Below are 16,810 nucleotides of genomic sequence, written 5' to 3' on the forward strand. Positions count from 1 at the left end.
TTTTTCATTACAACTTTAATAATCATAAATTTATATAAAAGTAGGTTCCCCATATATAATACATACTACTAGTAAAAGTAAAGACACTACATAATTTTTTATATTTTTTTAATTTTTATTTTTAATTTTACAATATTATATATATATATATATGGGATTATGTGTATTTTAGTTTACAAAATTTGCTACAGAAATAAATAAAAGTTATAATGTTTAAAATACATGAAGAAAAAAGTTACAATAAATATTCTATTATGATATATATTTTGCTCCACTAAAAACGCGTATATTCAAAAACCTTAAATATCCACAGTATTTTTAGTTAAAAATGTGATGTGTAAAATATAACTGTTTTTGTTACAAAAACGAATATTTATTTTTATTATTTTACAATATAAAAATATATATATATATTTATTTAATAATAGTACATTTATTTCTTATATACACATATATATTATATAAATGAAATTAAATATTATAATAACATACTGTGATGTTTTTATATTAACTAAAAGAGAAAAAAGAATTAGAGCATATATATATATTTAACTTTATATTATATGTAAGGTAATTATTATAAAATTCTAATAATAATACATTTGAAATAATTAGGTATTAAATGTATAAGCGTCTATTTGGTTACAAGAATTTATAATACTCGGAATTATTAGTTAACTATAAATGTTTCATTTTTTTAACCATTAATTTTTTATTACAATATTATATCTCTATATTTTATGAATTTAATAATTTAAACATATATTAAAAACGAATTTACAGTAAATACGCACTATAATATATTTATCATAATATCTCATCTATAATAAAAATAAATTAATTTTGCTTTTTACAAAAACTAAAAAAATTATCCACTTTTGGTTTTATAAAATACAGAACAAGTCATGTATAATTAATTTTAAATATATAATACATTTTATTAGTTTGGCGACTAAATTACCAATTTGAACTAAAAGAAAAGTAAATGTAAATAAAGCACGTTCCACATTATAAGATTAAAAACAAGTAATTATATATGAATTTAACGAAATAATATTAAATGAACTTTTTAATAGTAACTTTATTAAACGTACTTATATTTCCTATACCAATATTCTTATATGCACATATATATATTATGATAAAATATTAAATTCTGAGAATTCCTAAAAATACCAATTTAAAAAATAAAATAATTAAATTAACAAAAATTTAAAAAAATATATACTTTTATTTTATCTTAAAACAGTTATGTATATTCAGGTTGTATTATACAAATTAGTTAACTGTAAATACTCTTTTTATGAATGTAATATTTTTATGAATACTACATAAGTTTTTTTTAGAATTTAAAAATTATTCCTGGGAATGAACTTGACTAAAAATAACAAATTTTACAATTATTTTCCTTCATCTTTTCATATTTTTCAATTTTTTTAAAGGTATATCCAATACCTAATATAAACAAAAATATTACAAAAATTAAAACTACTGAACCAGCTACTAAAACATATTGAGATACACCAAAATTTTTACATTTCTCACTTCCTACCGCGCATACATGTTCTGCATTACGAAGTTCAGTACATTTATAAATTAAAACTAATGCCTTAGATAACGAAGTAAACACTAATCCCATAAATAAAGCAAAAAATATTGGGATAGCACGTGAAACTATCATTCTACGTCTTTTTATATTATGAGTCATTTTATTAATTTTCATATCACTTTTATCAAAGGTTTCTAATAGATTGAATATTTTTTTTTCAAAATATTTATCCATACTATTATGGGAAGACTTTATTTTTTTAGGTACTTTGTTCCACTCCCTTCCATTTAATGCCGTTGTTCTAAATTTTTTGATTTTGGATACATTTTCTTCATTATTTTTAGAATTATCTTCATTTAGCAATTTATTATATTTAAAGTTACATCCTATAACATCATTTAATTTTATATACATTGAATCTTCTGATAGTTGTCTATTAGTTGTTAAAAATAAATCTCCATCTAATTTATACTTCTTACATAATGTTTTACTAAAGTTATTCTAAAAAAAAAACAAACGTAAACATTTATTATTTTTAAATATATATATTTCTATACTAAGAAAATAATTTTGAAAGCAAGAAATAAATAAAAAGCAAAAAACCAAAAAAAATTAAAAAAAAATATTAAATATTATTATCATACTATACTATTATAATGACATATCAAAATTAAAATAACGAATGCAAGGATTTTAATACTGATGAAAGACCTGTACATTTCTTCCATTGTTTACATAAATATTAATAAGTATAGATTAATAAAAATATTAACAATATTCAAAATTTTTAAAATAATAAAAGTTGTTATTCATACAATTATTTATGATATGTTTATCTTATATATCTCAAAATGTATTTATATAAATATAAATATTATTAAATATTTCAATAAAAAGAAAACATTGAAGTTGATTTAGTATAATTTGTATAGGGGGCTATTAAAAAGAAAGGTATATATTAGAAAACACTTTGGATAAAAATAATTATAAAATTTTAATGCGTTCTTTATAAATAAGTGAAATTTTTTTCTTTATTGATTTTTTTAAAAATGAAAAAAAAAAAAAGTTTAGTTATAATAATATCCAAAATTATTAAATCAATGACAATAATATTTAGTTTATTTAATAGAAAGCATACATTGTAGAAAATGGGCACAAATATATATTAAGAAGCTAGCTATTGTTACAGCTTCTATGCAATTGATATTTCTAATATTATACATGTTTTTTTTATCGTTTTGTGATATATGTATCGTATTATCTATTATTAAAGTAAAAATAGTAGTAAAGGATTATGTTATTAGTAATATATTTTTTATTATATTATATGTATGTTAGTACAATTTTAAAAAAATATGTTCTTTTATAATTATATATTTATAATGTAAAATTTATAACTAGTAATAAATATACAATTTATATATATATTTTGAAACACTATAATAATAAGGGACATATATGCTTATAATGATTTTATAATATTATACATAGATGTAAATCCTATAAATAATTTACAATATGTAATGAAAAATTTCTAATTTTATAAATTCCATATGTTTTTTTCTTTTTTAAATATAAATAAATGTATATTCACAGAAATGCTAATTCTTCTAAAAAATAGAAAAACAAAAATCTTGATAAAATTTGTTCACTATAATACCACTCTATATAATTAAATAATTTAAAAAATAATTATAGCCATATAATATCATAAGCATATTTACCACATAAAATATAATTTTAATTTATATAAATGTATAATATAAAACATTTTGAAATATAGTTAATATATTATCATTATGGATGAAAAATTTTGAAAAAACACGTCATATATTATTTTATATAATAGATACTAAAAAATATATTTTTAAAAGGAAATGAAAACAATAATATTTTTATATAGCATATAAATTTCTTTTAACCAGAAGATTATTTTATATATTTATATTTTTACGCTTTGTTCATTATAACACAACTATTAATTATAAATTAATTATATATAGAATATAATTACTTAAAAAAAAAGGAAGAAATATTTAAATTGTTACAGTTAATATAATTTTTTGGAATTACATAATGAAATTGAAAATATTGAAATAAATATATATTTATTCCATTACTTTATATGTATATATTTCAAGATTCATTATAACACCGGTTTTATATTTTTTGCTGATTTTTTTCATTTCATAAACAATTATATTGATGAATTAATTTTGTTTACATAAAAACGAGCTAACACATAAAAATTAGTAAAATTAAAAGTATAAAACTTATAATATTAAATAAATTATAACATATAAATTTTATATAATATAATGAAGAGAATACGTTAACTTTTATGCGCTTTCAAAAACATTTGAGAATACTTATTTATTTTAAATTTTTTTTCGCTTTTCTTTTATTCAATATAAAAATTTACTGATTTATTTATTTAATTTCATCAATATTAAGCATACAAATTTTTCCCGTCTCTCAGTATATTTAATATTGTATGATTCATAATATATTTAAAACAGAAATAAATCAACAATTACATACGAGAAGTAATAATATTATAAACGTAAGTATATCTTCATTTATTGATCAAGTACTTTATTAGTTAAACCTAATAAGGGCCTACATACATATATTAAAAATTAGAATTAAGCTAAATTTAAAAAAAGTTTGAGTAATATTTTGATTTCCAAAAAAAAACTATTAAACATACACATTAAATTTTGAACCTCAAAATATAAGCAAAGAAAAAAAAAAAATATACAAAACACATTAAATTTTTTATTAGATCATAAATTTTTTTATTCGTAATACTAGAAATTTTAAACTCAATTTATGTAATTTCAACTATATCTTTAAATGAAAATGTAATATGTAAGCTTTCTTATGATCTTTAAAATACATTTTCAAATATACATACTCTGTAATTAATAAATCAAATATTAATTTTAATTAGGGTTTTCAGTTTAAATTTAAATAATCGCAATATTAAAAAAATAAGAAAATATAATATGTGAGATTCTGTTATATATAATGTATCAAAAACGATGTAAATTATTTTTATATAATTTAACCATTAATATGCAACATATTAATATACTAATTAAAATATTATGAAGCCTACATAATTAATAAAAGCATAATAATCCATTCATAAATTAACTTATATATACTACATAAATTTCCTTTATGTTACCTTTATATAATTCAAAAAAAGGTTAATATAAAGAATAAACTCTCAATAATTCATATAAACCACTAATAGTTATTAGTATATTCATTATTCTGGTACTAATCCGGTAAACGGACGCATAGAGAAAATATATAATGTATCAGAAATGAATAAATAACAATCTATACATATTGATTATATTAAAAAATATAATTATACTTATAAGCGATTTACATTTTATTTTATTTCTGAATGAATTTAATTATAAATATATTAAACAATTTGTTAATAATTATATCTTTAGTGCGAACAAGATGTGTAATTCTCGAATAATACATACTAATATCAGACTAAAAATGATTCATATATGTAATAAATAATACTGTCAAAAACAAAAAAGAATATTGACAATCTCTTTTTTATTATGTGTAACTGTGAATTACCTGTAAAACAGGTTTGTATCTAACCATTTCTTATGGTTATATATAAAATCATAAATTGGACATAATTCCTTAGTTTAGTCATAAAGCTTTATTAATTCTATAACTGATAATTTACTATTTATAGATAATTCTTAAATACAATATTATTTTTTTATATAGTTATTATTATACATTTAAATTATTTAGAATTTTAAACATACTCAAATCATGTTTGTAGTAGGTAGGTATGACAATACATTTATTATAACACTATAATAAATATTAAATTTACCTATTAAAAAAAAAGATATATGCACATTTCTTTATATTACATAATAAAAAAGATACTAACAATTAAAATAAATAGTCTCCTTTATTAATTGCATCATGAAATAATTATATTGATACAAAATAAAGCAAAAGAATGAAAACAAAATAAATGCCACTATTTCGTGTCAACAATGAGAATATTTCTACTAAATTAACTAATAATATGAAATGTACCTTATTATAAATATTTCATTGTACAATCTTTTATTCCCCATACAAATATCCTTAAATACACATAAATATTATGCCAAAATATTAAATTAACAACAACCATATATTTAATATACTAATTTAAAAAATAAATCATTGAAACATACTAAAGAACAGCAATACGTATTTTTATATTTTATATCAAAATAGTTATGTAAAAATTGGAGATATTCTAAAAATTAACTGCATGTTATATTTTTAACGATATTATATATCTTATTCTTTTAAATTAAAAGTTTTTCTTACTAAAGAACTTAACTGTTTATAGCAAATTTTAGAGTTTTTTGCCTTTATCATTCATATTTTACCTTTTTCATCAAATAATAAATAATTGCCATTATAATTAAGAAAATCATAAAACAGAAAAATACCAAATTTGTCTATACAAGAGATTCTAATTTGTTTATAGTATTTGACCAGTTAGTATCATAAATTGTTACAATGAAAAATATCTAAGGTGCGAATCCTGTTAATAAAAGTAAAGACGTTGGAATAAACATTAAAGCTATCTTTCTGTATATTATTCCTTTTGTAATATTTCTATTAATTTTAGGGTTTTTTGTAATTTTATCTTTGGAATCTAATTAATTGAATATTTTTTTTTCAAAAAAAGTATCTACAGTATTAAGTAAAGAATGTTTTTTTTCGTAGATGTTTTATCCGTTTCTACTTATTTAATGGATTTTTATTAATTCCTCGTTTTTGAGACGATTTCTTTGTTATTATTAAATACATTTTTCTTTGCTTCTAATAATTTTTTACTGTGCCTATTAACTGATGTACCTTCATAAGATTTTACACCCACCGATTCCTCTATTAGTATACAATTATGTTCTAAATATAAATGACACTTTATCGTATTTTACTTCTTATCCAATGACACATAACTGTTATTCTAAAAAAAAAAAAACGTATACAATTAATATTTTGTATATTATATATTTCCGTACTAAGAAAATATTATTCTTAAAAATTAAATATGATATATTATTATAATACCTCATTATTGTTATAATGGAATATCCAAATTAAAAGAGTAAATGCAAGAATTTTAACAAAATTGAGAGACTTAAGGATTTTTTTCATTTTTTACTTTTTAAATGTCATCATATATATGCAACAGTATAAATGATATCTAAATTTTAAATACTACAATTGATAGAATAAACTATTTATATTATTATTTTTTACTTATTTTTCATTAAATGTAATAAATTGAATGTTTCAGTTATAACATATATTAAATTTTACAAATGTAATATATTATTAAAAAGGTTTTAATATAATTTATACATAGAGTTACTATAAAAATAAATTATTATTAAAATTATTTTAATAAATCTAAATAATAAATATTTAAAATATTTAAGTTAATTTATTAATAGTATTAATATGGAAGTTTTTTCTTTATTTATCTGTGCCAAAAAAAAGAAAACATATAATACTACTCCAAAATTGGACAATAGATAAAATAAAGGAAAATCAAAAATTATTAAATAAGTCATAAAAATTTCTCATTTATTTAAGAGAATATATAACATGGAGAATATGTCTATTCATATATATTCAATTGATAATTATGATATTTTATGTTACCAAGAACATATATTAGTTTTATCCATATTTTATGCTCTGTTTCTTGTTATAGTTAATTGATATTAATTAATTGACAATGAAAATAATAGAAAAGGAATGAGAAGTTATGAAAAATATTTTTGATTACATAAAGTGCCTATTAATATCTATACAAAAAAATGTCTTCATTTAACAGCTAATGTAAATTAATAAAATAAAATACATATTTACAAAAAATAATATATGAATTTACGTATACATTTAAAAGTAATACATTTATGATCGTTATATTCTTGTATAACAATTCTACGATATTATATCTTTTATCTAAATCTGAATACAAAAGATATTTTTTTAAAGAAATGATTAAAAATTCTTAATTTCCATATATAAATTATACCTTTCAAAAATGTATATAAATATATACAGATAGATATTTTAATATAATAATAAATAAAAAGGTAAAAATCCATTTAGTATAAAAATATTATTCGCAATTCAATAATTTCTATAAAAAATTTATATCCATATTTTCTTAAAATAGATGGTAGCAAAAAAACGTAAATATATTATATATAAAAAGATCTTAAAAAATTCTAGCGAATATAAAGAATTTACTAATTTTTTTTATGAATTAATTTAAATAAAATTCTCCTATTTTCATTTTAATATATGTTGTTCATGAATTATTTTTTCAGAAAATATAAGCAGATATTATTTTCAAATAATATAAATATTTGTTATAATGAGAAAATTATTATATATCTTATTAATTTTAACCTTTTTTTATTTACAATAAAAATAGTAATGATAATAATATATTATTATTTTAAAAAATATATTATTATTGACAAAAAAAAAAAAAAAATTTAATAAATTTCAAAAAAAGAAAACAATTATTACGGTTAAGATATATTTTTTTAATCATTAAAGTTGAAAAAGGTGATATAATTATATATTATTCAATTACATTATACATATTGTAAAGTTCATAATGATTCATATTCACTATCTTTTGTACGCTTTTATGTATTCAACGATATATATTTTAAATAATTAAACAAAGGTTTTTACATAAAAATTGGGATACCTCTTAAATATTGGTAAAAACGAAGCTTGTAACATGTATGTTAAGAAATAAAATAGAAAAAGTAAAGAATTCTATATAATGCATTAAAATTAAAATGTTAATTTGTTCATGTTCTCATGTATTCTACGCTATGTTCATTCTTCTTAAACATTTTTTCCATTTCTCTTTTATTTTGTAATTATATTTAATTATTCATTTGTTTAATTCTATCAAGAATATAAACATAATTTTTTTTGTCATCAAATTATTTTTTTCATAAATATTTATAAATCCTTATAAAACAAGTTTAAATCATAATTATGTATGTATAATTATAGTTTAATAGATATAATATTCCTATTATTTATTGGTGCAGTATAATGAAGCTCAAAAATAATAACCCCTTAAAAAAACATTCTACTAAAAATTAAATTACAAAAGTGATTACTGAATATTTCATAGATATAACATAAATAATAAACTCTTAATTCCAATTCTAAAATTCAAATATTCATAGATGAATTATATTTAAGAAAGTGCTACTTCTTTTTTCTAATATTTTATTAAAAATATTTCATTATTAGTTTGAAAGTATTATTAATAATATTGACGATACTTTCTCTATAACACTTTAAATGTTATAAATTAATTTCTTAATATAATTGTAGACATATTAATATTAAAAAAAATGTAAAAAAATACCTACTTATTATTCCATTAACCTAAAAAGTATATATATTTTTTAATTATACCATATGACAATTTATATTATTACAGGAGCATAATGCAATTATATAAATACTCTATTAAAAAAAGATGAATAAAATAATTTTTTATATTGCCTATTTATATGTTATTAAAGTTAATTAATTTATTTAATTTTTGAATAACTTAGAAAAAGCAAATAGCTGTTAAATCGTAACACATTCTTTAATTTCAATATAACATTCGATCAATTAATTTTCACAAATTTGAATTAACACTACAATTAGGTGCAATAATAAAATAATAATTGTTTTTATCTCATCATTAAATCATAATTATGTTGAATTTTGAGGTTAGAAAGTAATATTAAATAATCTATAATTAAAAAAAATATTATTTTATTATATACATATAACGTCACACATATGCTATTTAAAAAGCACCAGAAGTGTTTTTAAAAGATTTTCAAAATTTTTACTTTTTATGGCATATTTCATATAAAGTGTAATCCATGGAATAAATATGAAGACATTTTTAGTGAAAAATAAAATATATCCTTACCTCTGTAAAACATATTATTTATATACATTTATTTAAAGAAAAAACAGACCTATCTATTGTCAATTTAACAATAATATTATATTTTTTTAATAACCTAAAGTAATAATCATTTTAGAATAGACCTAGATAAAAAATGTAAAGCAAAAAATTTTTAGTCAAATAGAAATTAACATTAATAATATTATATCAATTATTCAATTATACATCAATTTTAATTCAAATATATATATTTTTCATGAGATATATTTTAATTCAAAAACATACGTATAGTGTCAAAATATTTAATAAAGTTGAAGTCTTCCATTAAAATACAAGTGGAGAAGTAAGAAAATATCAAAAATTCTATTTACAAAAAAAAGCTGAGAACATATATTATTACTCATTTCTATAAAAAATACAAGAATATTTAGACGTATTTATATAATGTAATAAGTAATTATTTTTCTTCAGTTTATTACTAATTATATTTTGCTACCTACTAAATACCATTTTTCAAAAAGATACATATTACTTTTTATTCATGTGATTTTTTTCTAAACTTGATATTTTCATATTTTATAACTTTTCTATAGTAATAAACCATCCCTAATATAAAGATGACAACTAATATAAATATAGGTAAACAATATAAAAAAATATTCGATATCAAACTTATGGTAGAATGTTCTAACTCAATGAAAGAGAACAACGACGAAATATATCCTTCTACATACCACCATTCGAGTTTTTAAAGGGATATTTACGGTTAACAACCCTGATAACTCCAACAAATCTTTTTGTAAAAAATGCCTTAATGAAAAATCTAATATGGGTATTATCAATAACAATATAAGTAGTGAAATTAAAACAATTTTTATTCCTCGTTTCCTACGTATTAATTTTTCATATTCCTTATAATTAATTATCTTGTAGTTTTTAAGGCTATCTTTATAATCAAGTTCTCTGAATATTTGTTTTTCAAAATAGGAATACTTTTTCGTTTTAGGTATACTATATTGATTTTTGTGAGTTTTTTTACTGTACCCCTCAAAATATAATGAACCTTTATGTGAATGTCTGTGTCTTTCAGTGTTTTCTTTTACATTATTACATATATTTTTTTTTCTGTTAAATCCATTATTTGACATCCCTTCTTTTATCACTGAAATATTTATATCCTTATCTTGTTTACATTTCGATAGCAATCGATAACTTCTTGCATTTATTGTTCTACCAGGTTTGTACTTTTTATCCATATATTTATTAAAAGTTTTCTAAAAAAAGTAAAAAAAGTAAATATTCTTTATTTAAACAGACAAATAATCTCATTCTAAAAAAACGAATTAATTGAAATAAACAATAATAAAATTAATAATACAAATTTCTTTGAATAATATTATTATACTATGTCGTCGCAGAAATTACGTATCCATGTTAAAAGCATAAACAATGAAATTTTAATAAATAAGAACAACTTAATTTTTTGTTCCATCCTAGAAGTTTTAAATATTTTAATATATTCAGAATGTATTATAATTATAATTACGTATTATGCATACAATGATATAGAATACTACATATATTTTTAAAATTTCTTCTTATTATATTTTCATAGAATGATAATAATATATATATATAAAATGCATTTTACAATGCGGAACAAATAATATACATTTTAATATGTTTTGTGAATTTTTAAAATTTATATTTATATAAAAAAATAACTTTAATTAAAGTACGATAATTTAAATTTATTTACAATTATTCAAAATAGGTAAGTTTATTATATAATATAATATAGTTATCAGATGTATTTTTAAAAAAAATTTTTCATGGTAAAAAAAAAAATATAACTTATAATAAAATTTCAAAATTTCCAGTATATTTACAGCATAAAATGTATAGAATATAGATGTATTTCTATGATTTATGTATAATGAAAACAATTTACAATTTTACTTATGTTTTCCTAATATTATTTCTAATTTATAAGACTTTACATTTGAAAAAAATTAGTTACTATTGTTATGTAATATTAATTATTATAACTATATAATAATTGTAATAATTAATAATGTATTCAATAATTTGTACAACTTTTTATGTTTTATAAAATACATCATATTCTTTATTTGTCATTTAAGTAGGTACACTAAATTATTGCTTATAATATATACTGCATCCTCAATGTATAACATACTATTCAATCAATAAAAAAATATATATTTAAAAAGTAAATTAGGACATATTTTTTATTATTAAATAATATTTAAAAAAAATTTTAAATTAATCTTAATTTATAAATTTATTTCTAAATGAAAATTTACTAAATTTATCAGCTTAATATTTTTATTTTTTACATAAACATATATAGTTTAAGAAATATTAATATATTATAGAAAAAAGAACAACACATTACAATGAGGTTAGAATGTTTTTTAAAATTCCACAGTTTAAAAATATTCCAAATGATATATTTTTACTCACTATAATTATATGCAGGTTATAATATATAAATCATATACAAAAATGTGTAAATAAATAATTTTACAAAATATATTATTATATAACATATTATTGACAATTTTTCGGCTAATATATTATAATTTGTTTTGTCATTTACATATATATGTTGTCACTAATAAAATTATATAGATTTATATAAAATAGTGAATACAAATAAATAAAAATTCCTTTTTTAATAATACTTATAGCAATAAAAATTACCTATTTAATTATTGCTTCCTCACGAAAGCTGTAATCCAAGGAATTAAAATTATAAAATTAAAATGTGATCAAAAAATTACCATACAAATTCTATATAAAATATTCTTTTATTCATATGTTAAAAATATAATGATATTCCAACGAAAAATTTAATAAATTTTGAACAAAACAAAAACAATTAAATTTGAAGTACATTTAAAAAAAAAAAAATCATAAATACCATAAATATATTCACTTTTTCATTTTTTACAAAACATATTATGTTTATTTTTAATTTTAAAAGATAATGCATTTTAATAATAATCTCAAAAAATATTAATTTCATAATGGAAAACGAGATAAAATATAAAGTGTCACTTTTTATATTTAAAATATAAATTAATGAATTAATTCAATAAAAGAGTATTAATTGTACTATTATATATTAATTTTAACGTACAAATATATAATTTTCTTAAAACGTTTCTTATATATACAGATATTTTTAATATGAAACCATAATATTTTATTTATTTGAATTAACATATTAAAAATTAAAAATATTTCAAACATTCAAATTCACAAATAAAATAAAAACTTATTTTTTTTTACATTTTAGAATAAGTACATACACGTATATGTAGTGGAATTGAAAAAAAATATAAGCATTTATTCTTATGTTTATTATGAAAGTCACTAATGATATTAAAGAATATCCATAATATTAAAAATTTCTTTACTAATATAAAAATATTCTTTACTATTCATTGAACGCTTCCATGAACTTAAATTTTTTATTTTTTATAACATTTTTATAATAATATAAAATAATCAATATAAGCATAGTAACTAATATAATGAAAGGTACGAAATATGTTAGTATAGCAGATACTTTTAATGCTATGTTGGCATGTTCTTTACCTATAATTAACGATGTAGAGATCCACCCGCTTACGGAACCAGGCGTCGTAGCATCACCATAACTATCTGTTGGAAATTTTATGATTAACGCCCCTATTATACTTAAGAAATTACTAGACTTTGTCATATTTCTTAATGATAAATCTAATATAGGTATCACTAATACCAATAAGAACAATAACAAAAGTAAACAAGTTCGTATTACATATCTTTTACGTTTTGATTTTTTGTAAATCTTATGATTAATTAACATCATTTTTTTAAAAAATGCCTCATCATTAAGTCCATTCATAATTTTTTTTTCATAATGAGTATATGTCCCATGTAACATAGTACATTTATTTTTCATAAGTCGCTTAATCAATTCCTGCTTATTTAATGAACTTCTATATAATTCTTCATTTTTCTCTTTATCCCCTTTTTTATTAATTATACATAACTTTTTGTTCTTTTGTTTTATATTACATGGTACCTTCACTTTTAAATCTGAAATATTTGAATAAATATTATTTTCACAGTTTCCCAATAATCGATAAATGCTTGTATCTAATTTTCTACCAAGACTATTTTTTTCATACAATGAATTGTTAAACCTGCTCTAAAAAATATAAATATTTATTATTTAAATGGATAAATATACTTATTCTAAATAATCTAATAAATGTAAATAAAAAAAGTATTAATAATAAAAATATCTTTAAAAATACTACCATACCAAATCGCTGTAAAGATGTTCTATTAAATCTAAAAGAATAAGCATAGATATTTTGATAAAAAAAATTAACTTAATCTTTTGTTCCATGTTATAGATTTCTAATAAAGGAATATTTTTGACAAAAAGAAATTAACATTAATTTTTACCTTTCTAACAATAAATAAATATTTTTTCTTATTTCTTTTAAATATTTTTTCGTAATATATTATTCATATATTATGCAATATATTTTACTACATAAACCAAAAAAAAAAAACCTAAAAAAAGATATTACAAAATTTTATAGATAATATTATTTATAAAAATTTAACTGACATAAAATTATACAATTTGAAGTCATTGACTACTCGCACAATATGTAAATTAATTATATATTAGAGTAATTAAAAATTTTCTGATGATTTTTTAATTTTTGGAAATTGGGAATTTCTTACAATATAGAATGTATAGAATATAGATATATTTCATTATTCTATATATTAATAGAATTGCTACTATTTTTAAGTTTTCGTTTTAATTATTCCAGTTTTATAAATAGTAAAATTTGAAAAAATTAGTTATTAATTATGAGATATTATTTATTAGAGCAATGAAAATGAATTAATAGTATATTAAAAACATATATATTTTGTGGAAAATTCCGTCTATCACGAATTATAACACATGCTTTATTTTACGGTGTATAATATATTTAAAATGTATAATTCATAAATTGATGCATTCCCTAAGAACATAATACATATATTAAATGTAAATGTATATAAACTTTTTAATTTTTTACTATAGTTTTAGAAGATCATAATTTTCAATAATTTATATATATATATATATTTCCAAATGAAGAATATTCATATTCATATGCTAAATAAAAAAATTTCTTCTTTAATTAAATATTTATATTTAGAAAAAAATATTTCATAGTAAAATACAATAAGGTTGTTAAAGCTATAAATTTTCTAGAAACACTGCAAACAATTGGACTAATATAAAAATAAATAAAATGAATATGTATACAAATATATACAGGATATAATATTTTGACCTAAAATAAGAAAGCATAATAATATATCCTATAAATATATTTGGTTTAATAATTTTTGTGCTTATTATTTTACAGTAATATATTAATTTTTATTTATTCTTTTAGAAATATATATTTCCAATAACAAAGTTTAAAGGGACATAATAACAAACTGCCATATATATATATATATATATATATATATATATAATAATAATTTATTGAAATTAATATTATCGCACTTTTATGGACTCATATATTAATTTCACTATAACATTTATGAAGGATCATATATGACCTGTTCTATGTTTTCTCACAATATGTATATATCACCTTTTTTGTTATTAGAAAATGTTAGAATATATAATGCTTTTAATTTATTTAAAATTTTTATAATATCCTATTTACATAAATTGTAAAATAAATTATAAAAAATAAGGGAATTATACAATAATGTTCTTCAAAATATTTATTCATAAATAAACCTTCACAGTTTTGTAAACATATATTATTCCAATGTTTTTTTCGACTTGTATTTTTAAAAAATAAATTTGTTTACATTTTAATTAAAAATATTCCATAAATTAAGAAAATATATACAAATGATTTAATTTAAGGGAAAATATTTAATTTTCTCCTTATTAAGTATATATATATATGTTTATTTATATATATACACATCAACAAAGGTTAAATGCTTTGTATGTTATATAATTTTGATGTATAGTTATTGATAATAATAATATTTAATATGTACAAAGGAACCAATATAAAATAATAAAACATTTCAATTTTTAAAATATAATTTTCACAGTTCAACTGTTATACGTTGAAATATCCTCCCCAAATACTATATTCACTTAAGTGCTTATATTTTATCTAATATATTATGTATATGGTTTATTATATAATTTATCTAAAGGGATTATTATTTTTACGTTTATACAAAAATAAATTTGTTAAAAATTTTATCTTTTTTATATTTCTAGCATAACTTATTTGTTTCACTATATCTAAAACGTTTCCAGAATTCAATTATATACGTATTTTTCTCATCTATTCTGAAAAAAATGATTATATAATTATCATATAAGTAAATGTTACGCAAAATGTAATAAATTTTACACACAATTTGTAAACATTAAAGATGAATATCGCCTTCGCAAACTTTATATGAGCAAGCGCAAAAGGGTACATCCCTTAAAGTATATCAATGAACTACCTGAATGTACTGAATCTCAAAACTATATAGTTCTAAAAAAATCCTCATTTTTTGGTGTAATGACATAAGAAGAAGCAACTTTTGGAGCTAAAACGTATGAATTTATCATTTTATTTTAAATAATTACATTAAAATTTATGGCAGCGTTTTTCATGTTTCCTTTTGTATCGTCATATATATTAATATACTGAAAAATGTGAATACTATACATAATCCCTGTAATATATTACTGCAAAAAATTACAGTTTTAATAATGTTTTATATACAAATATTCAATTTATTTAACAATACATTACTTCATATGTATTTTACTTCGGAATTCAATAAGAAAAAATAAAAATATATATATGAACAAAATGTTCCCATAATGATAAATGGATCTGAAATAGATCAAACATATTTGGCCGGTAACTCATATCATAAAAAATACATTCTACAAAATTGTAATTTATATATGTTCAGTAATATGTGTATTTGTACATATAATATAAAATTTTGAACAACTTAACTGAAATGCATACTGAAAATAAAAAAATGGGTTAAAACAATTTTTTTTTAATAACACTACATATGCAATAGTATATAAGTATGAATCTCATACAACTATAAAAGATTCATATATAAAGATATATGTGAAAAGTTTAACAAGGTAAAAA

The 16,810-nt window shown here is 18.2% G+C and overlaps 3 protein-coding genes across 3 annotated transcripts; all 3 read right to left on the reverse strand.

Annotated features, from left to right (window-relative positions):
- Nucleotides 1–1,378: 1,378 nt before the first annotated feature.
- On the reverse strand, nucleotides 1,379–2,277 carry PmUG01_11010600 (Plasmodium exported protein, unknown function; the record flags this gene model as incomplete). Its single annotated transcript, XM_029005754.1, has 2 exons — nucleotides 1,379–2,050; nucleotides 2,194–2,277. The coding sequence occupies 2 exons, from the start codon at nucleotides 2,275–2,277 to the stop codon at nucleotides 1,379–1,381; spliced, it is 756 nt and encodes a 251-aa protein (XP_028862312.1).
- Nucleotides 2,278–10,261: 7,984 nt separating this feature from the next.
- PmUG01_11010700 (fam-l protein) lies at nucleotides 10,262–11,061 on the reverse strand (the record flags this gene model as incomplete). Its single annotated transcript, XM_029005756.1, has 2 exons — nucleotides 10,262–10,843; nucleotides 10,975–11,061. The coding sequence occupies 2 exons, from the start codon at nucleotides 11,059–11,061 to the stop codon at nucleotides 10,262–10,264; spliced, it is 669 nt and encodes a 222-aa protein (XP_028862313.1).
- Nucleotides 11,062–13,035: 1,974 nt separating this feature from the next.
- Nucleotides 13,036–13,998, reverse strand: PmUG01_11010800 (Plasmodium exported protein, unknown function; the record flags this gene model as incomplete). The annotated part of the gene is made up of 2 exons (XM_029005757.1): nucleotides 13,036–13,794; nucleotides 13,912–13,998. 2 exons carry the CDS (start codon nucleotides 13,996–13,998, stop codon nucleotides 13,036–13,038), a joined length of 846 nt encoding a protein of 281 aa, XP_028862314.1.
- Between the last annotated feature and the right edge of the window lie 2,812 nt (nucleotides 13,999–16,810).

This window comes from Plasmodium malariae, assembly GCF_900090045.1.
Source record: "Plasmodium malariae genome assembly, chromosome: 11".
Classification (NCBI taxonomy): Eukaryota; Apicomplexa; class Aconoidasida; order Haemosporida; family Plasmodiidae; genus Plasmodium; species Plasmodium malariae.